Genomic DNA, 26,241 nt, shown 5'->3' with positions numbered 1-26,241 from the left:
AGGGTTAGGGTTAGGGCAACCTGGATCAACAGGCGGTCCCTGCACACCCAGGGTCGGGGTTAGGTTTAGGGACAGGGCAAGGCTTATGCTTAGACCCATGCTCAGGTCCAGGCCCATGTCTTGGGCAACTGGGCTCCCCAGTCGGTCCCTGCACACCCAATCTTAAGCGGCACCCTCCCCAACACAACCTACCCACCCTTTAGCCATTGCCTCAAAGGCTCTGCGCCCCTGGTGCCCTGCACCCACACTTTGCAAAAGTTCTGTCCAGGTGTCTAAGCCCCTGGTGCACTGCTTCACACTTTGTAAAGATTCTGGCCAGGTCTCTGCGCCCCTGGTGCTGCGACGGGTACTTCAGGGGTGCTGGGGAGATGTACGCACATCCGCCCAACAAAAGCTTGGATCGAGGGCTGTCTTTCAATAGATCGAAACCAGTTTTTCCACGAGAATGGAATGCAGATTAATCTGCATCGTCTCAGTTCACTCAGCTGTAAATGCATACTGGCTTTGGATCAGGAAGTAACCTGCATCCCATCCAAAACGGTGGATATTTCAGTAGCAGTGGATGTTGGACATAAACAGATATGGGGGGTGGGGCAAAACCCCTGAAATATTGCACTCATGTTTTAATGTGAGGGGTGCGTATGTATGTGTTTGTTAAAATCTACAAATGAATTATACATAAAAAAAAAACAGTGGTTAAACTGTAGGCAGGTTTCCATTACCCTTCAAGCACATACATAGTATGAAAGAGTGAATTGGAAATGTGCTTTAAAAAAAGTACATTTTGTGGGGAAACTTCTGAAATAATGCAACAAAGTTTTTTTCATTGACGTAAGGTGGCTTTTCATGCAATTGGGGGAAAAGCCATATTTCAGAAAACTGCAATGGAAACACTTCACATGACTTAGAGAAAGTGTCACATGACCTTCTAAAAATACACGAGTCAGTACTTGTGGATCTTCCATCAAGGACAGGAGGTGATGATCTTGTGGTTAAAGCAGTGGACTTGAAACCGGAGGATCTTTGGTTCAAATCCCAATCAGACCTTGGGCAAAGCCTTCAGTCCATGTGCAGCTGAGCACCTTTCATGGCATGATGACATTAGTGAGCGCTCGCAAGAGAGAGAATATGAACCATCATTTTAAAGTGCTTTGAGCTTCTGGTTCAGATAGAAAAGTATTATATCTGTAAATGAAGTCCATTTAAGAAGAAACCGAGAGCTGTAAGAGACGGGTATTTTTTATTTATTTATTTTTTTAAATGAAAGGTGTTTGAAATGATGGCGCTGCTCTGCTGGTGACACAGAGGAGGGTTTCTGCTGCAAAATGTTTGTTTGGTATGGAGGCTGTTGATGTTTGTTCTTTTCTTTCTGTCTACCGCTTGTCAGCGGTGGCCTAAATGTGTGGCTTGTGCTTTTGACTGTGCGTGGAGGCTGAGAGGGAGTATGGTGCTGTTAGCACTAGCATGGCTAGTGCTACTTAGCCAGATAGTCCATTGTTTTGTGGATTGGGCTGTTAGCACTGGGGGGCTAGTGTATAGCGGACTGAGCTGCTGGGTTTAGACCACGGCGCTCTTCCACCGTCTGGCCTGCTGGACGAGGTTCCGAGGGAGTTGGTACGACAATACCAACTGGACCGTCGGCAGGGCAGGAGACTCAGGAAGGGGGTTTAGCGACGATGTACCGGACAGCTTCATTCAAGTGGATGGATTTACACACATCCGCCTGGACAGGAACAAAAACTCTGGTAAAACACGGGGGTGTTGTTTATTGTCAGAGTTGTTCAGTGTTGGACCTGGAAAGAACAACCCAGTTTACACACACACACAGAAAATGATCACGCAAGAGACACAGAATTTCTTTTCCTGATCAGGAGAGGACAAACGAGCCGCTCCTTCAGAAAGAACTGTCGTCTGCTCTGAAGGCCCCGCCCATTTGCTTCTCCTTTTTATTGAATATAGTTACATACAAGCATATAGGAGTGACAGTATTACAAAACAATGGAAAGACACAAAGTCTGGTCTCACATTGATATGAAAACTGTTATGGCTTTGAGCCCTCACTCTCCTAAGCTTCCCATAATAATGTCCAGCCCCGAACCGGTGTTCCGGTTACAATGCTCTTTCCTCAAGGCTGAACTGTTAATTAAAGGTGCACATCTGCGCTTAGCAAAAACAAACTCTAGCAAAACAGTCTGCACATTGACTAAGCCAAAGATCATCTGCTCACTTTCTCGTGTGGCAGTTTTAATGATCACTTGAGCCGTTCAGTGTATATGATTGCTTTTGACACTAAGTAATTATTTAAAGGAATAATGGTACATGAACTCTCACACATGCATATACGTATATATGAAAAATAGAGAACAGTATCAAAGACACGATCACAGAGAGTACATCAAAGTAAAGACATTAATATTGATAATATATATTGACAACCAGTGTTGCCACAGTTACTTTGAAAAAGTAATCCAATTACTGATTACTCCTTGAAAAAGTAACTTAGTTACTTTACTGATTACTCAATTGTAAAAGTAACTAAGTTAGATTACTAGTTACTTTTTTAGTTACTTTCCCCAGCTGCCGACAACAACTCACTTTATAGTCACCCTTTCTTGACTTCAATGAAAATAAATACTTGTTTTATAAAAAGTAAATAAAGACCTCTTTCTTGACCTCATATTTAACTGTTGACAGCACTGTAACAGTAAAACTTTCAATTTCAAACCTACATTGTTTAGAAATGTAACTATTAAATTCTAACTCCCTAAACATTTTACTTGTCGAAATTATTATTATTTTAAGCAATATTAGTAGTTGTAGTAAAAAACGGCTTCAAAACTGGACCTTTAATCTAGGGGTGTTGTGGGGGAGGGGGGCACATCCTTGCCCCACGCCCCCATTCCATCTGGATTCGCCCCTGCTTTGGCGTTTGAGCACAAAGAATGGATAACATTTATTTATGCAGAAAACATGACCAGATTTACAGGTAAGAAAGTTTTATTGCGTTTTCACATCATGTGGTCCTCAGAAAGAGAGTTTAGGTGCATTTGAGTGGAAAATAGTGTTGTTGACGCGTCACGGAGGATCAGCTGTTTTTAATGAGACGATACAGAACGGCTCAGCTCAGAATTCTAAATAAAGGAGGGGAAAAAGTATAAAAATGTCTTTGTAAAGCTCAGTGCAGGTGTGCTGATCACCGCGCTTTAAGAGGTGAGGACGAGTTGAGCAGCTGCAAAAAACCGTGGATGAAAAGCTCACAGCTCACTGAAAGTGTGCAGTTCAGTCGAACCCCGACCTCCTGCCCACAGACCAAGTTTAATGCTGCTGTCGACCCACAATGAAAATAATAGTAACACACAGTGACATGGAGAAGTAACTTTAATCTGATTACTGATTTGGAAAGATTAACGCGTTAGATTACTCGTTACTAAAAAAAAGTGGTCGGATTAGAGTAACGCGTTAAGTAATGCGTTACCGGCATCACTGTTGACAACATAGAGAAAACCCTGTCATTTATATGTTAAAGACAGGTGGTGTACAAACTTTGCTGTCAGACAGGGTATGTAACTCCGATCTTGAGCTCCTCTGTGTAACCTTACAACCTTATTACCTTCCTCGAAAATTCACAAATATATTTGTGTGTGTAGTTTATATTCCACCAAGTTGAAATGCCGCCAGAGCAGCTAGTCAGATTTCAGATTGTGTCCATTCTCATCTTCAAAATAAACTGGATGCTGCCATGTTTGTTCTTGGTGATTTAAATCACTGCAGTTTAAATAAATCCCTGCCTGGCTTCTATCAATATGTTCAGTGTAGCACCAGGAGCAATAAGACTCTGGATAAGTGCTATGGGAACATAAGAGATGCCTACACAGCCAGAGTCAGACCCCCCCTTGGTATTTCGGACCATAATGTAGTCCAGCTTCTCCCCACCTGTTGATCAGCGTTTAAATCTAGTAAACCTGAGGTCCACTCTGTCAAACTGGTCTGCTGACAAGACAGAGGAGCTGAAAGGATGTTTCTTGTGTACAGATTGGGACATTTTTTTTCCAAGATGCGGATATCAACACTGCCACAGAGGCAGTTACTGGTTACATCTCTTTCTGTGTGGAGTCAATCATTCCCCAAAAGATTATTTAGAAATACCCGAATAATAAATCGTATGTCACACGGGAAATACGGGAATGTATTAATAGGAAGAAAGCTGCTTTTAAATCAAGGGACTTTGCAGAGGTCAGGGTCACACAAAAAGACCTGAACCAGAAGATGAGAGATGCTCGACGGCAACATAAGGAGCGCACAGAACGGGACCTTTCCAGAGCAAACAACAAGAGACTGTGGGATTCTGTTCGGGACATGACACACATGGACACAAAAAGGAGACCTGTCATTGACAATAATGAATATGCAAAAGCCAATGAGCTAAATGATTTTTATTTGCATTTTGAGAGTGATAACCAGGAAGAGTGCAGGGACATTTTAAAAGAGATTAGGTGTCATTTGCATGAGGACAGAATTTTAATTGACCCACAATCAGTTACTCGAGTTTTTAAATCAGTGTATACTAATAAAGCCACAGGGCCAGACAGTATGTCTGCTTTTCTTTTAAAAACATTTGCAGAGGAGCTCACTCCAGCTTGGCATCAACTCTTCCAGCTCTCTATTGATATTTATTCAGTACCTGAGCTTTGGAAGAGATCAGTTATTATTCCAGTCCCCAAGAAATCACACCCCCAAGTGAATAATAATAATCCCTGACAGACTATTAATATAATAGTCTGTCAGGGACTACAGATGGAAATTAGCCCATGGCATAAATCTGACATATTTACACTTTATGTGTTCATTAATATGTGTTGTCCCTTTTAAATAAATAAATGAAATGAAATAATGATTTTTGGCCAGTGGCCTGAACCTGTAATGTAATGAATCCACCAGCGTGTGCACTTTCTTCACTTTGACTTTGATTTGGTATTTGAGATGAAAGAACAATTTATATTTCCAAAATATTTAGCAGGACTTGCACATCTGCTGCCATGATGAAAGATGCATAACTTCACTCTGGAGAAATGCTGTCATATCACTATTGTTTTGTCAACATTCTGAAAATATCATTTCTGTTTTGTATCTGCAACATATGTCTTGAACTGATATCTGTAATGGAAACCCACCCTGTGATTGTTTTTGCGCTGCTGGCTGATTTAAGCCTTAACAAGCTTTTAATTATATAAAACTCAGGTTCAATACTTATTCAGAAAAGATTGTTATTAAAGGGGTCATATAGTGCAAAAGGAGTTATACTATGATGTAATGCCGTCAGTGTCCAAAAAAATGACACATACGTGCACAGTGATATTAATTTTTAGGTCAAATCATCCACCTGACTGCGCTGACCCCTTAATACCTATGTGAGTCTCGAGACGAGTCACAAGAACACCGTGGTCCACTGTGTCAAAGGCTGCAGATAAATCTAAAAGCAGAAGAACCGCAGAGTTCCTTGCATCAACAGTTAAAAGAAGGTCATTAAAAACTTTTAAAAGGGCTGTTTCAGTGCTCTGTCTTAATTTAAAACCAGATTGAAACTTCTCCCCTATTTCATTAAGATCATTGGTCATAGACAGCTTTCTCTAAAACTTTAAACACAAATGGCAATTTAGAGATCGGCCTATAGTTGGACAACACATTTGGGTCAAGATTGCTCTTTTTAATGAGCGGCTGGACTACAGCATGTTTAAGAGCTGACGGAAAACACCACTTGATAGAGAAGCGTTCACAAGTTCAGCAATGTACAGACCAATACACTGAAAAACATCTTTAAACAAATGACCTGGAACAATGTCCAAAGTGCAGGAAGAAGACTTAAGCTGATTAACAGTTTTAGTCAGCTCACAAGTAGATACAGGATTAAAACACTCAAAAACAGCATGACACATGGATGGATCTGCTGACTCCACCTCAGATACAGGACGATATAAGATCAGAGATTTTATCTCTGAAATAAGAGAGAAAATCACAAAGGCTGGCCGAGGGCACAGCAATATTGCTCCACGAGGATTAATGAGCGAATTCAGAGTGTTAAAAAGCACCTGAGGTTTATGACAGTTTGAGGACACAAGATCTGACGTGAATCTAGTTTTAGCAGCTTTAACTACTCTCTGATACTCAGACAGTCTGTCCCTCAGTATTTGCAAGGAAATGTGAAGATATCTTTTTTCCATTGTGCTCAGCGCGCCTACAAGAGCGCCTGAGTTCAAGTGCGCTCGTTTAACCAAGGCTGTGCCGTGGGCTTTAAGTGCTTCAGCCGTAAAGGAGCCACAGAGTCCAAAGCCTTTGTGCACGCACATTAAAATAAGAAAGGAGTTTATCAGGAGTTGCATTATCTGAGTCGTTTCTATACGTTTCATGAAAAGCATCAGAAAACAGGGCGGCTACTCAGTGTGAATGTGTGCCCGTGGCGCACGGACTGACCATGCTCCGAGACAATGCTACAGAGAATAAAACAGCAAAGTGATCAGAGAAGTGGGTTTCACAAATCTCAATTACATTAGGATTAAGACCGAAAGAAAGCACAATGTCCAAAATATGCCCCTTCTCATGCGTACAGCTTGACACAGACTGAGTCAATCAAATCCAAGAAGTCTTTAACCATCGGCTTGAATTCGCAACAGACGTGGATATTAAAATCCCCAACAATCAGAAAGTGATCGTGATTCAATGATAAGCTGGCCACAAAGTCAGTAAAGTCCTGAATGAAGTCTTTATTTGGCTTTGGAGGGCGATACACCAGTGCGCACAGGACTGGAATATCAGAGCTTATCACAAAAGTCTGCAGGTCAAAGCTGGAGACCCGGAGCCGGTACCTGCCGACAACTGTAGCTTTCTTTATATACAGTAGCGAGCCCACCGCCTCTGCCAGACATCCAAGGTGTACAAAAGTAAAGGCATGCAGGGGGTAAAAGCTCGGAGAAAGGTGAAGACTCACCGACTTGGAGCCAGGTCTCTGTGAGCAGCATCATATCCAGTTTGCGTAATGTAAAAAATTAATTCAATAAAAATGTTTTGTTAGCTAGCGATCTAGCATTCAACAGGCCAAGGCGTAATGACACACTTTCACAGACCCGCGAGGAGCAGTGATACAGCGGGAGGGCGCCAAAATCCACCCCGTGGCGCTTCGCCAGGCGTTTGAGCTGAGGTGCTGCAAGCGGCAGATGACGCAGGGAACACGGGCTGGATCCATCGTAATCCATACAATCTTCTAAATACTGGGAATCCAGGAGTCCTGAAGAGAGGGACAATTCCACGGTTGGACCTCCAGTGAGCCTTAATTTTCACAAGGACACCTCCGCGTTTCCCGCGTTTTCTGGGTCGCTTCCACTGCGTGAGGACAGGTGAGCGCAGCAGGTAAGCAGGTACAGAGCTCAAGGGAGGAAGGAGTCTGGATGTTTGGTCCCCAAAAGTGTTACTTAAAACCAGCTTGTGAGAAAGTTTGAGATCAGTGAGTGCTGGTGATCATACACTAGCAATCCAGTGGTGATTTCACACAGAATAGATAACAATACAGCAGTAACCAACAGAAAACGCAGAGCAGGTAGACGACTGCCAGTTCAGAAATGAAGAGTTCTGATTCCACTGCCACCCTGTACTCAGGAAGAGACTGTTCAGGTGTTACCGTGACTCATGTTCACTCAGGTGTCACAGTTTTGGTAAAAATACCACCCGATTGGATCGGGTTTTGCAGTAAGACTGAAACAGGAACCCACCTCATATCTGCTGTTGTGGTCTTGTCCAGGACCTTAAAGGTATTGTGGTGGAGCAGCCATCCATTCTGAGCTCACTGCGAACTCCGATGTCCATGCCGCCCTGGAGTCGGTCCTGGTAGAAACGTCTGGAAGTCTTCAGCCCGGTCAGCCCCACTGAGGAGCGCTCCCCTGACGCCGTGTCCAGCGCTTCCGAGGCCACAGAAATGGGTCAGTGTGCACAGGGTCCGTAGAGATAGAGATCTTTCTTGTTGTAACAGAAAAAGGAGAAATGAAAAGATTTTGAAACTGATCCCAGTCTTCTTTAAAATAGCATAAACTCGTTTCTGATCCAGTTACCATCAACATGAACATTTGTCAAGTCCATTCCTCCATGTTGATCTCATAAAGCAATATATAAATAAACAGGATGACCACACGACCTCCACCTTCCTCTGTCAGTCGGCAGGGATAGACATACATAATTACATCTGCCGACTGTCAGAGGAGCCAGTCAGCTCTGATGGGACTTCATGATGTCATAAGGTAGAATGAGGGAGGAAAAAGGAAAAGAAGGCTTGCTCAGTCTTTCTTTGATTCTAGACTGAGTTCTCAGACCCATAAATCACCATTTGATTCAAAGTTGGCTGGCAGTTTAACAAAGCGCTGGTCAGTAGTCGGCAGAGACCGCTGCTCCCCTCTTTTAACGCCGGGTGATGACGTAGCATGTGGGCTTGTGGATTTGAAGTGTTTCCAAAGTACTTGACTTTCATTTTGCAGATTTTGCACACTGCGTAAGTCATATCAAGCTCCTTCTTATGCAGCAAATAATAAAATCCAAAATGCATCCAACATTTGCCTTCAGCAAAGACGGTGCTGACTGAATTAGCTCTTCATCCACCATGCTAAGCTGCAGCTCACGCACGCCAGACCCCCCCGCGGGCACACTGTAGTACGGAAGCCGCTGCCTGACAATGGTACATGCAGCGAGTAAGCAAGAAAATGTTTAAAAAATGCTTTTTAAAAATCGATTCTTGGACATTTTGGATCAATTCAGAATCGTAATAAATAAGAATCGCGATTTGGACGTGAATCGATTTTTTTTTTTTTTTTTTTTTTTTCGCCCGAACCCCTAATGGGAATAGTGCAACATTTTTATTTTTATCTTCATTTTACATACAGTCCCAATTTTCTGATTTGTGGTTGTTTCTGTTGCCTTTCTGATATTACAGAACTGCTGTAAAGAAAGTGTTAACATTTTATTATTTTTTTTAAACTTTGTAGAACAAACACAAACACCAAACTCTTATGAAGAAGGAGAAAATACACAAACGTGCAGGAAAAACTGAACAATGCAGACTGATTTGACTCTCATGATTTTTAAAATAATAAGTAACTGACTTTGAAATAAATGAAACGCTGAGCTGCAGAGAGCACCTTTGAAAAGTAACAAAAATCAGCAGCTTATATTTATTCTGGCTAGAGTTCATTTCTTTTTTTCTCCTCCTCAGTCACATTTTGTACTTGAACATAAAATGACATTAAGCCATCTAAAATAAATATCTTTGGAAAATAACAGCCTGTTAAGGTTCAGAGTTCAAAGCTGCTTTATGTGATTTCTGCTTCTGAACATCACTGCAGAGTTTCTCCACATCATGTGTGTGTGATTTTATAACTCTCCTTCTTATATTCTCATTTTTAAGGGATTTTTGACCATTTATTTCATATAAATTCAGTATAACTGTCACTGACACGTGCAGACGGTGTGAACAGGACGTACCGTCAGAACAGTCCAGAGAGAAATAAAGGCAGGACCACAGTTTTGTTTGTGTTGCTTCCTTCTCTGCTCTCCGCACGCTCTCTCACTCTGCACTGACTGAAGCGTTTTGCTCTTTCATTAGTAACATACTATGCCAGTATGCTAGCCATACGAAAGGGAAAACAAGTGCGTCTTGAGCATTAAAACTTGTAATGTTGTCATAGAAATAAAACCCGTGTGTGTGTGTGTGTGTATTCTCGGTAAACAAATATAAAAAAAAAATCATATTACCAAAGTGCCTGTGTGTGGCTTCGTTCACGGCGAAACCCAGAAGAGCTGACAGTTGCTGTTTGGTGTGCTTATGTATTTGGTCAAGGATGAATGCTGCTAAAACTGAATGTTGATAGGATTAGGGCTGAGACGATTAATCAAGTAATTTGAATAATTCCATCCATCCATCCTTTTCTTCCGTCAGGTCGCAGGGGCAGCAGCTCAAGCAAAGCCGCCCAGACCTCCAATCCATCGAATAATTCGATTCCAAAAATGTTTGAGGCAAATTCTTTGCCCTCGATGCTTTGTTTAACACTGTAGTACATACGCCAGTCCTGTCTGTGGTGCTGTATCGCTCCCACAAAAAGCAGGGGAAAAAGCCCATAGAGCATGTGCATTGCTAATGTAAGAACTAATCAATGTAGCTGGTGATGCTACAACTTTACAATGCTGCACCACTGAGTAACATCAAAGCCTTTTAAGAGGAAAACGGGTCCGCGCTGATCATCGTGAACCTATTGCCGCATTTAAAGTGAAACTGTGTGTTTTGTGTGTGTGTGTATATATATATATATATATATATATATATATATATATATATATAGTATATATATATATATATATTACACTCAACAAAATATAACACAATTTTGGTTTTGCTCCCATTTTTGTATGAGATGAACTCAAAGATCTAAACTTTTTCCACATACACAATATCACCATTTCCCTCAAATATTGTTCACAAACCAGTCTAATCTGTGATAGTGAGCACTTCTCCTTTGCTGAGATAATCCATCCCACCTCACAGGTGTGCCATATCAAGATGCTGATTAGACACCATGATTAGTGCACAGGTGTGCCTAGACTGCCCACAATAAAGGCCACTCTGAAAGGTGGAGTTTTGTTTTATTGGGGGGGGATACCAGTCAGTATCTGGTGTGACCACCATTTGCCTCATGCAGTGCAACACATCTCCTTCGCATAGAGTTGATCAGGTTGTCAATTGTGGCCTGTGGAATGTTGGTCCCACTCCTCTTCAATGGCTGTGCGAAGTTGCTGGATATTGGCAGGAACTGGTACACGCTGTCGTATACGCCGGTCCAGAGCATCCCAAACATGCTCCATGGGCGACATGTCCGGTGCGTATGGGACATTTTCAGCTTCCAAGAATTGTGTACAGATCCTTGCAACATGGGGCCGTGCATTATCCTGCTGCAACATGAGGTGATGTTCTTGGATGTATGGCACAACCAATGGGCCTCAGGATCTCGTCACGGTATCTCTGTGCATTCAAATGCCATCAATAAAATGCACCTGTGTTCTTCATCCATAACAGACACCTGCCCATACCATAACCCCACCGCCACCATGGGCCACTCGATCCACAACACTGACATCAGAAAACCGCTCACCCACACGACGCCACACACGCTGTCTGCCATCTGCCCTGAACAGTGTGAACCGGGATTCATCCGTGAAGAGAACACCTCTCCAACGTGGTCTGCGGTTGTGAGGCTAGTTGGATGTACTGCCAAATTCTCTGAAACGCCTTTGGAGACGGCTTATGGTAGAGAAATGACATTGTGCTGTGTGATAAAACTGCAACCTTTCAGAGTGGCCTTTTATTGTGGACAGTCTAAGGCACACCTGTGCACTAATCATGGTGTCTAATCAGCATCTTGATATGGCACACCTGTGAGGTGGGATGGATTATCTCAGCAAAGGAGAAGTGCTCACTATCACAGATTTAGACTGGTTTGTGAACAATATTTGAGGGAAATGGTGATATTGTGTATGTGGAAAAAGTTTTAGATCTTTGAGTTCATCTCATACAAAATGGGAGCAAAACCAGAAGTGTTGCATTATATTTTTGTTGAGTGTACACACACACACACACATATATATATATATGTGTATGTATATTATATATATAATATATATTATATATATATATATATGTATATATATGTATGTATATATATATATATATATATATATATATTATATATATATATATATATATATATAAAAACCCTAACCCGGTTTGGTCCACTGGCTGCTCTCCACCTCAAAAGGACACGCCTTTAAGTGGATCACATTTAACTGTTCAAAAAAAAAAAAAAAAAGGCTTTTATTTGGATTTGATAAGAGTTTTGATTTATCAGTGCAGCTTTTGTGGAAACGCCACTCGTGAGACCTGATGGGTTGGGGTGGATTAGACAGGTCACTCCTTCTCAGAAAATCAGACTTCCAGACTTTGTGTCGAGTTGATTTTCACAGACAGACAGAGAGACAGGAGGATGACACACAAACTCCATCCAGCCCTCTGATTGGTTCCTTCTTAGGACTGCGTGGCTTTGAGGTCCACCACGAGGTTCTTACTTTGAGCCGGAGGACAGAGAGCTGGACAGAACCTGACGGGGGAACCTGGATGTGGCCTTTAATCTTCCTGCTCTTTGCTGATCCTCTTAACTCTGCACAGTTGTGGTTCGTGACTATTTCCAGAACGGTAGCTTGAGTCATGGCTGAGCCGAGCTCCTTAGCTGCTTAGATTCCTTCTTCCCACGTTACAAATCCTGACTAATAACTGTCTGCTGGATGCGACGAGGCGGTCTCCTGAACAGATTTGTAGATTTGATTGGAACTGTTTGATGGTCCCAGCTGGCCGCAGCAGCATCTCTCTGAGGATGTTACCTGGATCATGGTATGGTACCTCTGCTGCCACTCGGACAGAGTCGCACCTTTAGGTGGTATCAGACCCGTGGCACTCAGCTGTCGAGACACAGACAGCAGACTGGAATCTGTTTAGAGTACTGTAATATTTCTCAGTGGAACAGTGGCCCTGAGGTCTTAGCGACTCTTCATGACTTGTAGAGAAAGTCTCGATCCTATTAGCTGTGTCATGGAATTACAGTCGGGAATGTGAACCACTTCACAGGTTATTGAGTTCTCACGGCTCATCACTGTTTTTGTTACTTCACTTCATTATGAATCTTATTTGAGGCTGAATAAAAGGAGGCATTTGGTTGGTTCTCAGGGTGTGTATTTAGTAGTTCGTCAAATATGACAACGCCCACCGAGCACCACGTAAGAAGACATCACATCCGTTTACCTTAGAGAGGGGGACCCCCCAGTTCGCCTGCGAATAGACGTTATCATGGTCACTTTCTTTGATCATTGACAAATATTACATATGAATTATTTTAACTCATTCTGTTTTGTTTTTCCCAAAACAAAAAATCACACCTGTTATCACAGCCAGAAACTGAAATGGAAAATGTTGGATTTCACATTTCTGACTGTCCTTGAAGTAAGCAAAGCGTTATTTCATCACAATCACTTTATTCACCAAAAAAAAAAAAAACACGTTGGTTTATGACATTAGTTGTGGCACAGTTGAGCAGTTTTTACTGACCTTCTGTGCTGCTCAGTCTTTACGAGCACTCTGATGGAGGGAAACTTAACCATTTCTTTTTGATGATGTCTTTTAGAACAGAACATTTATAGTTATAATAAAACAAATGTTATTTCTACAAATTAAAAAAATTCTCATCTGCTGCTTTTAGTTAATCTTAGAAAGTTTAGCATGAAGCAGTTTCAACTGTCAACTGATGTTATCAGACTGTGCAATAACACTGTGAAATAATCACGTGCAGTAATATGTCCACAAATCACGTGCATAACAACTCGTTTACAAATCCCTGCACTAATGTCACCTTATCACATCTAAACTCCACTTCACATATTGTAAAGAAGATGCTCCTATGTGTTTTTCAATCCCAAACATGTTTATATATATGCTTATGTACTTATATGTGTACGTACATATATGTATGCATCTGTATATGTGTGTGCATATGTGTTTTATACACATATACAACCCCTGGCAAAAATGATGGAATCACCGACCTCGGAGGATGTTCATTCAGTTGTTTAATTTTGTAGAAAAAAAGCAGATCACAGACATGACACAAAACTAAAGTCATTTCAAATGGTAACTTTCTGGCTTTAAGAAACATTATAAGAAATCAGGAAAAAAAATTGTGGCAGTCAGTAACGGTTACTTTTTTAGAACAAGCAGAGAGAAAAAATGTGGAATCACTCAATTCTGAGGAAAAATTATGGAATCATGAAAACAAAAGAACGCTCCAACACATCACTAGTATTTTGTTGCACCACCTCTGGCTTTTATAACAGCTTGTAGTCTCTGAGGCATGGACTTAATGAGTGACAAACAGTACTCTTCATCAATCTGGCGCCAACTTTCTCTGATTGCTGTTGTCAGATCAGCTTTGCAGGTTGGAGCCTTTGCATGGACCATTTTCTTCAACTTCCACCAAGATTTTCAATTGGATTAAGATCCGGATTATTTGCAGGCATGACATTGACCCTATGGTCTTTTTGCAAGGATGTTTTCACAGTTTTTGCTCTATGGCAAGATGCATTATCATCTTGAAAAATGATTTCATCATCCCCAAACATCCTTTCAATTGATGGGATAAGAAAAAGTGTCCAAAATATCAACGGTAAACTTGTGCATTTATTGATGATGTAATGACAGCCATCTCCCCAGTGCCTTTACATGACATGCAGCCCAATTCATCAATGACTGTGGAAAATTTAATGTTCTCTTCAGGCAGTCATCTTTATAAATCTCATTGGAAAGGCACCAAACAAAAGTTCCAGCATCATCACCTTGCCCAATGCAGATTCGAGATTCATCACTGAATATGACTTTCATCCAGTCATCCACAGTCCACGATTGCTTTTCCTTAGCCCATTGTAACCTTGTTTTTTTCTGTTTAGGTGTTAATGGCTTTCGTTTAGCTTTTCTGTATGTAAATCCCATTTCCTTTAGGCGGTTTCTTACAGTTCGGTCACAGACGTTGACTCCAGTTTCCTCCCATTCGTTCCTCATTTGTTTTGTTGTGCATTTTTGAGACATATTGCTTTAAGTTTTCTGTCTTGACGCTTTGATGTCTTCCTTGGTCTACCAGTATGTTTGCCTTTAACAACCTTCCCATGTTGTTTGTATTTTGTCCAGAGTTTAGACACAGCTGACTGTGAACAACCAACATCTTTTGCAACATTGCGTGATGATTTACCCTCTTTTAAGAGGTTGATAATCCTCTCCTTTGTTTCAATTGACATCTCTCGTGTTGGAGCCATGATTCATGTCAGTCCACGTGGTGCAACAGCTCTCCAAGGTGTGATCACTCCTTTTTAGATGCAGACTAACGAGCAGATCTGATTTGATGCAGGTGTTAGTTTTGGGGATGAAAATTTACAGGGTGATTCCATAATTTATTCCTCAGAATTGAGTGATTCCATATTTTTTTCCCTCTGCTTGGTCTAAAAAAGTAACCGTTACTGACTGCCACAATTATTTTTCTTGATTTCTTATAGTGTTTCTTAAAGCCAGAAAGTTACCATTTGAAATGACTTTAGTTTTGTGTCATGTCTGTGATCTGCTTTTTTTCTACAAAATTAAACAACTGAATGAACATCCTCTGAGGCATCCTCTTCAGCTTTCAGGCTCCTCTCCTGTGGAACCAGCTCCCAATTCAGATCAGGGAGACAGATACCCTCTCTACTTTTAAGGTTAGGCTTAAAACTTTCCTTTTCGCTAAGGCTTATAGTTAGGGCTGGATCGGGTGACCCTGGACTATCCCTTGGTTATGCTGCTTTAGACGTAGACTGTGGGGGGGTTCCCATGATGCACTGTTTCTTTCTCTTTTTGCTCTGTATGCATCACTCCGCATTTAATCATTAGTGATCGATCTCTGCCCCCTCCACAGCATGTCTTTTTCGTGGTTCTTTCCCTCAGCCCCAACCAGTCTCAGCAGAAGACTGCCCCTCCCTGAGCCTGGTTCTGCTGGAGGTTTCTTCCTGTTAAAAGGGATTTTTTCCTTCCCACTGTTGCCAAGTGCTTGCTCACAGGGGGTCGTTTTGACCGTTGGGGTTTTTCATAATTATTGTATGGCCTTGCCTTACAATATAAAGCGCCTTGGGGCAACTGTTTGTTGTGATTTGGCGCTATATAAAAAAAAGTTGATTGATTGATTGAGGCCGGTGATTCCATAATTTTTGCCAGGGGTTGTGTGTGTGTGTTTGTGTGTGTGTTATTATATATATATATATTATATATATATATATATTCCATTTCTACCTCTTCTTTTGTCTTGTACTGTTACAAGTATTATTATTATTGCTTATCCTTGCACACGCTGTTTGAACATTTTCCTCTACTTGCACCCACCTTGTGTGTTTTTTAAGAGCTGATGTAACATGTGAATTTTTCCTCTGTGAGATCAGTAAAGTTTATCTTATCAGTTTATTGATGAATACTTGTACATATTTGTTTGCACAGTTTCTAATAAATGAGTCAGAAATCATACCAGTGTATAATCATGATATTTTCTTTTCAATATTTGAATATTTACAATGTGGTAAATGTTTCCAAAGTCACTTTAAGGATCTTTAAACTGGTTTTCAGATCAAAGTTGTTGTTAGTTTGCAGACTTGAAGTTTGTTCAGATGATGTCATCATCATGGATGATAAATAACTGCATCATGTGATCAGTACAACTGTGTGTGTGAGACACTGCCTTGTTGTGTAGTGGAGGAGTCTGACATCATCGACTTGGAGAAGCGCTATTGGCTTCTGAAAGCTCAGTCTCGGACCGGACGCTTTGACCTGGAAACCTTTGTTCCACTGGTTTCTCCTCCCATCCACGCCTCGCTGAGCGCAGGTAAGAAGATCAGCATCCCCAGCATCCCCAGTTCTTTACAAATGTAAAAAAGACAAAAATCACAGGTTTTTAAATGGCGGTGTGAAGGTTTGACGTTGCGACGACGTCCTGTCAAACCTCCTGCAGGTTTATTCACACCTGGTTATGATCAATAACAGGTTCATAATTAATTGGACAAACTAAATATGAGGATGTGCCTCCAAATTATCACTTTTACGGCCAGTTGTCATCAGATGTTAAGAAATACAGACAGTTTTGTAAATCTGTTTGGAGTTGGCTGTTCTAAAATACGAAGTGACCATGCAAGAAGGAGACTGGTGAGGGAATCCACCAAGGTGTGTGTGTGTGTGTGTTTGTGTGGGTGTGCGTGCGTGCGTGTGTTATAGGCTTGTTTCATGCCTTTGATGAGAATCGGGACAATCATATTGACTTCAAGGAGATTTCCTGTGGCCTGTCAGCGTGCTGCAGGGGGCCGATAGCCGAAAGACAGAAATGTAAGTTACACACACACGCACCACATGATCAAATTGATGAATGTAAAAACTGTGGTTCTGTGTTTAAACTGTAAACATCCGTGTGTTCACGGGGCTCGTTGTTTGGACGGTAACATGTTTCAGACACAAACCACCGGATGCTATATTTAGTTATTCTTTGACTCCAGTGTGGCGTTTTCTCACGTGTGTTACTTCCTGTCACAGTTTGCTTCAAAGTCTTTGATGTGGACCATGATGGGGTTCTGTCTCCCAAGGAGCTCCTGGAGATGGTGGTGGCCTTGCTGGAGGTTTGGAAGGACAATCGCACAGATACACTGCCCGTACGTTCACACACATCGTGTGCACATTTATGGACTACGTGCAGACTGACGGGGTCATGGACTCAGAACATCTCAGTGCCAAAAACGATGGTGAATGTGTCTCTAAAGAAACATGAAGAGAAAGAGGAGCTGGATGGAAACAAGAAAGACTTGAAGGAACAGGAGGTTCATGACCAGATTGTGTGGAGAAGGGCTGCAGAAAACTGAAGATTCTGTCAGATTAATCTTTATGTGGACAAGTTGTCCCCTTCTCTGCTTGGAAGGCCTGAAGTGAAGCGTCTGTGATAATGTTTTAATTTAGTAATCACACGGTCATAGATTAAGTAGCAGAGGTTAACAAAATGCTTCCAGCAGAGCAGAAGACATTCTTCCACTGTTCATACTGACATAAGTAGATGAACAACATGGAAGCCTATGGATTAGAGACCTCAGATGGACTCTATTTTACTGTAGTTCTATTTCAGGTCTCTTTTTTTGTTGCTCTTCTGTTTCTTCTGTTTAAGAAATTATTGTACAATCTGTAAAAAACTCATAACTGTTAGAATGGCCTAAGCAGAGGGTCCCCCATCTGAGTCTGGTCTGCTTGAGGTGTCTTCCTCAAATCATCAGTAGTTTTTTTTTTTTTTTTTTTTTTTTTTTCTTACCACTGTAGTGAAATTACAAATATAGCCTTGCAAGGGGGGACCAAAAGAATGTAGTGTATTTATTTATTAGAGCCTCCACACGGGAGCACCAATAAATGTATGTAGCAAATATTTAATAAAGCCTCCACACGGGGGGCCATAAAGATGTAATCATTCAGTTAAATCTATATCGGCTCACACAGGAGCACCATAAGAGGGTAGTGAATAAGCAGTTAAACTCCCACATTGAATTAGATTGGATTAGGCCCCATCTGATGAGTCACCAAAATAATGAACAATTTAGGTTTTAATACTTAAATAATAAGTATTATTCGGGGCACCACCTATTTATAGCATAGGTACTTTAAATTAAATATTCATTAATTTATCAGTCTCTAATTAATCAGTCTCAATTGAATTAATCAGTCTCAGTCAGTCTCTGATCTGAAGTTTGAATTCATAATACGATTGACCAAGGGTTTCCTTCTGAATACAAAATGAACCACAGCAGAAATATTTATAATTTATTTACAAGTAATGGACAGTTTACTGGCATTTTCACGGACAGTGATTAAATAAGTTCATTCATGGAAACAATTTTCTTTCTCTCTCAACATCTCGAGAGAGAGAGAGAGAGAGAGAGAGAGAGAGAGAGAGAGAGAGAGAGAGAGAGAGAGGAGAGAGAGCGAGAGAGAGAGGAGAGAAGATGAGAGGAGCGAGATGAGAGAGAGGGAGGAGAGAGAGAGAGAGAGAGAGAGAGAGAGAAGATGAGAGAGAGAGTGAGAGCGAGGAGGAGAGAGAGAGGAGAGAGGATGAAGCTTAAAGACTTTAAGTGAATAAATCTGATTAGAATTTAATGATATTGAAGCCAATTATTAAGAAAAATATAAACATATGAATATGTTTAAAAGGAAGAATAATAATGAGGAGCCACTTTGTATCCATTAACAACAAACCCTTTTTCTGGAACCTTTAACTGGGTCACTTAGCTGTTCTGTTGAAAGGTGGTTCGGAGGGATCTGTTAGTCCGCCATCCGTCGTGCTCACTTGGGTCAAGGGGTTAACTCGGGCAGACACCCCAGGCGATCCCAAAGGCTTGGTTGGCTTTACAGGACAGAATGGCTGATGGTTGAAATCGCACCGTCGTCAGCTTGCAGGAACCCAGAGGAGGAAGGTGTTTGTTGAAAATGGGTTTCTGGTAGCTTTTAAAAAGTTTGTTGGAACTGGATTAAAAATCTTTGTGACTTTAGGAAAAAAGTTAAAACTTTAAAAGCGTTGGAAAAAACAAAACAAATAGCCGACAGAAAAGGAGAGTCGCTTTCTGTAAATTCGCTATTAATTTGAAAAGTTCAGCTTGGACGGTCTCTTAAAAATTCAAAAGACTTGACGCACCTTAAAGCATCAGGTTAAAACTTTTAAAATTAGCAAAAATGAACAAAGAATGAATGCCACGTGGTAACTTAGCTTAGCAATGGGTCCTTGGCCCAAGAATAAAAATTAAGCTTTAAGAAAGGAAGAGAGGCAAGAGAAGAGTGGCAAGACTCTGTTCTGAATTTTTAAAGGGGGACTGTCATCACCAAACTCCACCCATTTAGGGTGTGTAGTTTCACAGAAAACTTCATGTGGTCACAGTGCAGACACAAATGATTCAATTATTTAAACACATGAACTATTTTGACTTAATATCTGCTCTGAGACACTCGAATGGATACACATTATTCAGGGCTGTGAAAACTCAGCGGATGGGGGATGGGGTGGGGGTTTAGTGTTGTACTCTTTAATCGTGATCGTTACTGAGTTTTTAAAATGCTTATCGCAAAACGTTCTTTTTTTTTTATGACATCATGCAAGTTTTATAAGTCTGCGGACACTGATCTGTGTGTTACAGATACAAATCAGTTTCCTCGGATCGGCGGAGTTTTGAGGCGAATAAATGCCACTCAAAGCCTGGCTGTTATGACAGTTGTCGTAAAGCAGGACTGGTTGGTTGCTGCGGTGACACTGTGTGGCTCCTGTGCAACGTTTAGCTAAACTTAGCATGTGGACATCGCACACTTTTAAAGTTTTAAAAGAAGAATTTTACAGCATGTCTGTGTCACAGAGCGACATCAGACAGAGTGAAGATGGTGAGAAAGATGGTTTGAAAAAGTGTGATAAGGACAGAATCCGTGGAATTGTTGCTGGCTTCATGAACACACCTGAAAGATAACGGGAAAAGCGAAATGATCAGAAATGATTTCTCTCTGGTAAATAAACATTGTGCTGTTCAAACAGGATTTCAGAAAAGATTATGTGCCTTTTTTTCTTTCATTAATCTAGACTTCTTTCATTGAAAAAAGACATTGTGGGCTTCGAATGAATCTAGGCTACATGAATTTACGCAACAGTGTAAATTAGTTTTTATTAATGTAGACTTTTTTCATGGGAAAAAAAGACATTGTGGCTTTGAGTGGATTCACAGGAATTTACACAAGAATGTGTGGCTTTTTATTATTAGGTATGTTATTGATGTTTTACCCTGATTTTAAAATATTGTACAAAGCTATAGCTGTGGTTTTTGAAATACTTTAACAGTCTTTTCAGTCTTCATGAATTTCATGTAGTTTAATTGTTCTGAGTTAATGCATAATTCAGTTTACAGTTAAAATGAAAATCATACCAGGTCCTACTTCCACGTCATATTCTGTTATTTCAACATGATCATTGAAGGTTCAATAAAGGTTGAATCTAGGATCATTTAAATATACACTAATTTTTTTGTTCTTCCAGGAGATGTTGAAAATGTATCAGTAGATGAAAATTTAATTTGGTTTCTGGGGCCCCACAAGGCCCTAGACCCCGGCTCCTCAGGTGGGTGCGCCCCCCAGACCCCCTGCGAATTTTCCTCAGATTTCACAATTTTCATTTCACAGCCCTGATTATTAATAGTCCAGACACATCCTTTGGATAAACCAGAATATTTCACCATCACCATAATGCAGACAGAAAGATCACATTTAAACACACATCAGTTATAGGAACACGTAATAAAATGGAATGATTATATGCAAAGCATTTTGTTTGATTAATCAATACAATCCAACATATAAGTTTTTAGATATATGAATCAAAGAATACTAGTGCAATTCTTTTATTTTAAAAGAATGTCTTTCTTCACTTAAACCTAAAGATAATAGCTGTTATCAAGACAAAGTTTTATGGGCCTGTGTTTTGGAAGGGATATCGTCTTGCAGTCTTGAGAGGGTCTGGCCTTGGCGTGAGGTCATAAAATTTGGGTTCTCCTGGCCTGGAAAACTCAGATTCTGACGCGAAGCCATTATAATGCCATGTAATTCATAATGACCGAAAATTCACTGATAAAAAGGCAAGGGCTCCCCTTTGAAGAACTTTGAATTACAGTTTTGTTTTGCTGTGAATCCCAGTGTTGGCCCATGGGAGATGTCTTCAAGCTTATCTGAAGATCTCCAGATGACTTAGGAATTTCTCAACTGAGAGGGAAAACAGTCTTTTGTCCGTAGTTACAAACTCAGGTTTTTGTTGAGCCAGCATTAATGTATTTATTTAATTAGGGCGAATCGAGGCCATGCTGTTCGCACTGTGAACGAACAGCAGCGGGCTCACCCAGATGGAGTACACATCTTAGCAGGGGATTTTAACAAGGCCAACTTAAAGACTGTACTGCCTCACTTCTACCAGCACGTGAAATGTGCTACAAGAGGGGAGAACACATCGGATCATGTTTACTCCAATATCAAACTTGCATACAGAGCCGTACCCCTCCCCCACCTCGGACAGTCAGACCATCTTTCCCTCCTGCTCACGCCAGCTTACAGTCCTCTTAGACGCAGGCTTGAGCCCACAACAAAGACTGTTACAATCTGGCCTGACAACGCACTCCCCAATACTCCTAGACTGCTTCCAACAGACAGACTGGGGCCTATTTGAACATCATGAGCTGGAGACACACACACGGGAACGGTTCTGGGCTACATTCAGTTCTGCATCGGGAATGTGACTGTGACAAAAACCATCCGGGCTTTTCCAAATCAGAAACCCTGGATGACCAGCCAGGTTCGCTCACTCCTCAGGGCCCGCGATGCTGCCTTCAGGTCAGGTGACAGAGCTCTGTATAGTGCTGCCAGAGCTGACCTGAAGAGGGGAGTAAAAAGAGCAAAGGCTGACCACAGGATGCAGATAGTCCCATCTGTCTAGCAACAACGCACGGAGGGTGTGGCAGGGAATACATGACATCACAAACTTCCGGGGTTGTGATGCTCCAACAGTGGACCTGAGTGCACCACTGGCAGAGGAGCTAAACAGCTTCTTTGCTCGGTTCGGATCTTCCCAGCTGCACTCACCTGCTCCTGCCCCGCCCCCACCTGGTCCCCGCACCACTCCACTCACTGTAAAAGAGCATGATGTCAGGTGAGTGCTCCTCGCAGCGAACCCCAGGAAAGCTGCTGGCCCAGACGGAGTACCTGGCAAGGTGCTCAGAGCGTGTGCCAACCAGCTCGCCCCCACCTTCACCAGGATCTTCAACCTCGCCCTGGACCAAGCAGTCATCCCGTCCTGCCTGAAAACCTCCACCATAATCCCGGTGCCGAAGAAGTCTCCCATTACCAGCCTGAATGATTACCGCCCGGTGGCCCTCACTCCGGTAATCATGAAGTGCTTTGAGAGACTGGTTCGTCAGCACATCAAGGACCACCTCCCCCCAGATCTCGACCCTCACCAGTTTGCATACAGGGCAAACAGATCCACAGAGGACGCCATCACTGTAGCTCTCCACTCTGCTCTAAACCACCTGGAGCAGCTGCAGAGCTACGTCCGACTGCTCTTTGTGGATTATAGTTCTGCCTTCAACACAATAATCCCGGACAGACTCACCACAAAACTGGACACTCTCGGCTTCTACCCTCTCACATGTGCCTGGATTAAAGACTTTCTTTCCAACCGTCCCCAGACTGGCAGACTCGGCCCCCAAGTTCTCTTCCACCTGCACGCTGAGCATCGGTTCTCCACAGGGCTGTGTGCTGAGCCCCCTCCTCTACTGCCTCTACACCTATGACTGCAGACCGGCCCACAAGAACAACCTTATCGTCAAGTTTGCAGACGATACCACAGTGGTCGGTCTCATCTCCGGAGGTGATGAGGCTGCCTACAGAGAGGAGATCCGGCAGCTGGCAGCCTGGTGCTCAGAGAACAACCTCGCTCTGAACACTAGGAAGACCAGAGAGATCATCATTGACTTTAGGAAACACTGCACCGACCCTGCCCCCCTTCTCATCAACAGTGAGCGTGTGGAAAGGGTCCACACCTTCAGGTATCTCGGCGTTCTCATCTCAGACTGCATCTCCTGGTCCAACAACATCTCCTCTATTCTCAGGAAGGCTCAGCAGCGGCTACACTTCCTGAGAGTCCTCAGGAAGTACAACCTCAACACCGACCTGCTGCTGGCCTTCTACCGCTCATCCATTGAGAGCCTGCTGACATACTGCATCACAGTATGGTTTGGCAGCTCCACCATTGCTGACAGGGAGAGAATGCAGAGGGTTGTTAAGGCAGCACAGAAGATCAGCCGCCCTCTCCCCTCCCTGTTGGACATTTACACCTCCCGCTGCCTCAGCAGAGCCAAAGCGATCTCCAAAGACTGCTTTCACCCTGGCTCTGCCCTGTTTAACCTGATGCCCTCAGGGAGGCGCTACAGCAAGGGTGGCCAAGTTTGGTCCTCGAGAGCTACCTTCCTGATACTCTTAGTTGTCTCCCTGCTCCAACACACCTGAATCCAATGAAAGGCTCATTAAAAACCTGCTAACGAGTCTTTCATTGGATTCAGGTGTGTTGGAGCAGGGAGACAACTAAGAGTGTCAGGAATGTGGCTCTCGAGGACCGAACTTGGCCACCCCTGCGCTACAGGCTCACAAGGACAAAAACAAACAGACTGAAAAACAGTTTCTTCCCCAAAGCCATAACTACATTGAACTCTAGCATGCAGTGATCCTCCTCATGCAATCTTAACCATGTGCAATAACCCAATCACCCATAGACAATATACATTTCTGTGCAATATATTTATATCCTAGCCGCACCTCGCACTAGTGTCAATTGTATATATATTTTTCATTACATTGTTGAATTTTTCTTTATATCTTGTTTTTGATACATACTCCTGCACTATTTTTATCTCTTTTTTTGCACTATTTTTATTTTTATTCTATTTTATTGCACTGCAACTGGATGGCCCTAATCTCGTTGTACCAATGTATAATGACAATAAAAGGCATTCTGATTCTGATGGCGCTACACCACTGTTGCCTGTGTTCTTGCTCTGGGGGTTGGTAAGGTTAGATCTTACTTGTGTGAAGCGCCTTGAGGCAACTTTGTTGTGATTTGGCGCTATATAAATGAAAATAAATTGAATTGAAATGAAGAACAAAATTTACCATTAAGTCTCCAAAGGCACAACGAGGTTGTGAGTGGAGGAACATTTGCTCGTGGGTTAGTTGTAGGTTTTTTTTGTTTTTGTTTTTTTTTTTTAATTAATTGAAGCTGAATGACCATTTAAAACACATTCTGTATGTTTCTTTGGGAACTTTGCAGGAGCTGCACAGCAGTGTGTTGGACATCGTTGAGGACATCTTGAAGATGCACGACACAACCAAGGTGAGACACAGACACACTGCCCATGGATACAAAATTAATAAAAAAAAAAAAAAAAAGCTTATGGACTGAAACGTGGTGAAGGTGACTGTTTGATTCCTTTCCAGTTGGGCCATCTGACCCTCGAGGACTATCAGATCTGGAGCGTGAAAAGCCCTTTGGCCAATGAGTTCCTGAACCTGCTTTTCCAGGTGAGTTGACCCAAACCTTTATTAAATGCCTTTTTACAGGGTTCCAGATAAAAGATGAGGATCTTTGTCTTTGGAATCTGTGACCTAAAGAAACCAGCAGGCTGTGCCTATTGCTTTGAGGCCTGTAGCCTCTCAGAAACCTTTGGTTTTGTCAGTTAAATGTGAAATGATTCACAAACTGTTTGACAAACTCTACTGGTTTTTAAAGTACCAACATACACATTTTGGATGCGATTCTATCAGCACCTGGCCCCTAAATGTGGTTATTTACCTTTCTTACATATTGGAAGCACTTTTTCAGGAGGTCACAGTTCTGCTCTGGAAAATACAATAAGACAGCACGTTGATGCTTCAAGAGAAACTTGGTGTTTGTTTTTGATGGGGAAAAGTTTAATTTCTCCCTCAATCCAGGTTTGTCACATCGTCCTGGGACTCAGACCTGCCACACCCGAAGAAGAAGGGCAGATTATCCGGTAAGTGAGCATCCACTTCTTCTTTCTGGCCTCTTTCGGAGGAGGTGTGTTGGACTGAGGTGTGTGTGTGTGTGTGTGTGTGTGTGTGTGTGTGTGTGTGTGTGTGTGTGTGTGTGTGTGTGTAGAGGTTGGTTGGAGAGGGAGAGCAGACATGGGCTGCAGCGGGGCCAGAACTGGTTCCTTATCTCCATGCTGTGGTGGCAGCAGTGGAAGGATTACGTTAAATATGTGAGTACACTTCATTCATTCATTACCTAAACCTGCTTTTTCCAGTGAAGGGCTGAGTTCACTTCAGCAGCAATGAGTTAATGTGTACAAACAGCACAGAGTTTACAGATTTGACGGATATGTTTTGGATCTCTCTCTGGGCAGAGTTTTCCAGGAGGGCGGGTAGTGGTGGGATAGACCGGCCTCATAGTCAGGTGGTGCTCCTGGAGAACCTTCCTCTCTTAAAACCTTCACGCTCAGGGTGGGGCAGTACTGCGGCGTCATAGTAGTCATCATCGGTGTGTGATAGTGCACAATACTGCCAGCACCAGGCGGGCCCTGGTACACCCAGGGATGGGTTAGGTTGCGGGACAGTTAAGCTTATGCTTAGGGCCAGGCCCACCAGGTGGTCCCTGTACACCCAGGGATGGGGTTAGGTTTAGGGACAGGGCAAGGCTTATGCTTAGGCTCAGAGCCAGGTGCAGAGTGCCAGGGTTAGGGTTAGGGCAACCTGGATCAACAGGCGGTCCCTGCACACCCAGGGTCGGGGTTAGGTTTAGGGACAGGGCAAGGCTTATGCTTAGACCCATGCTCAGGTCCAGGCCCATGTCTTGGGCAACTGGGCTCCCCAGTCGGTCCCTGCACACCCAATCTTAAGCGGCACCCCTCCCCAACACAACCTACCCACCCTTTAGCCATTGCCTCAAAGGCTCTGCGCCCCTGGTGCCCTGCACCCACACTTTGCAAAAGTTCTGT

The 26,241-nt window shown here is 42.5% G+C and overlaps 1 protein-coding gene across 1 annotated transcript in view; it reads left to right on the top strand.

Moving 5' to 3' along the window:
* Positions 1-26,241, top strand: part of usp32 (ubiquitin specific peptidase 32) — a 215,450-nt gene that overhangs the window by 92,487 nt on the left and 96,722 nt on the right. The window contains exons 11-12 of the mRNA XM_034169021.1: positions 25,217-25,278; positions 25,404-25,506. Coding sequence (XP_034024912.1) covers positions 25,217-25,278; positions 25,404-25,506 — 165 coding nt within the window. The remainder of the gene's footprint in view (positions 1-25,216; positions 25,279-25,403; positions 25,507-26,241) is intronic.

Source organism: Thalassophryne amazonica, chromosome 4, assembly GCF_902500255.1.
Source record: "Thalassophryne amazonica chromosome 4, fThaAma1.1, whole genome shotgun sequence".
Taxonomy (NCBI): domain Eukaryota; kingdom Metazoa; phylum Chordata; class Actinopteri; order Batrachoidiformes; family Batrachoididae; genus Thalassophryne; species Thalassophryne amazonica.
This window is presented reverse-complemented; position numbering and strand designations above follow the sequence as displayed.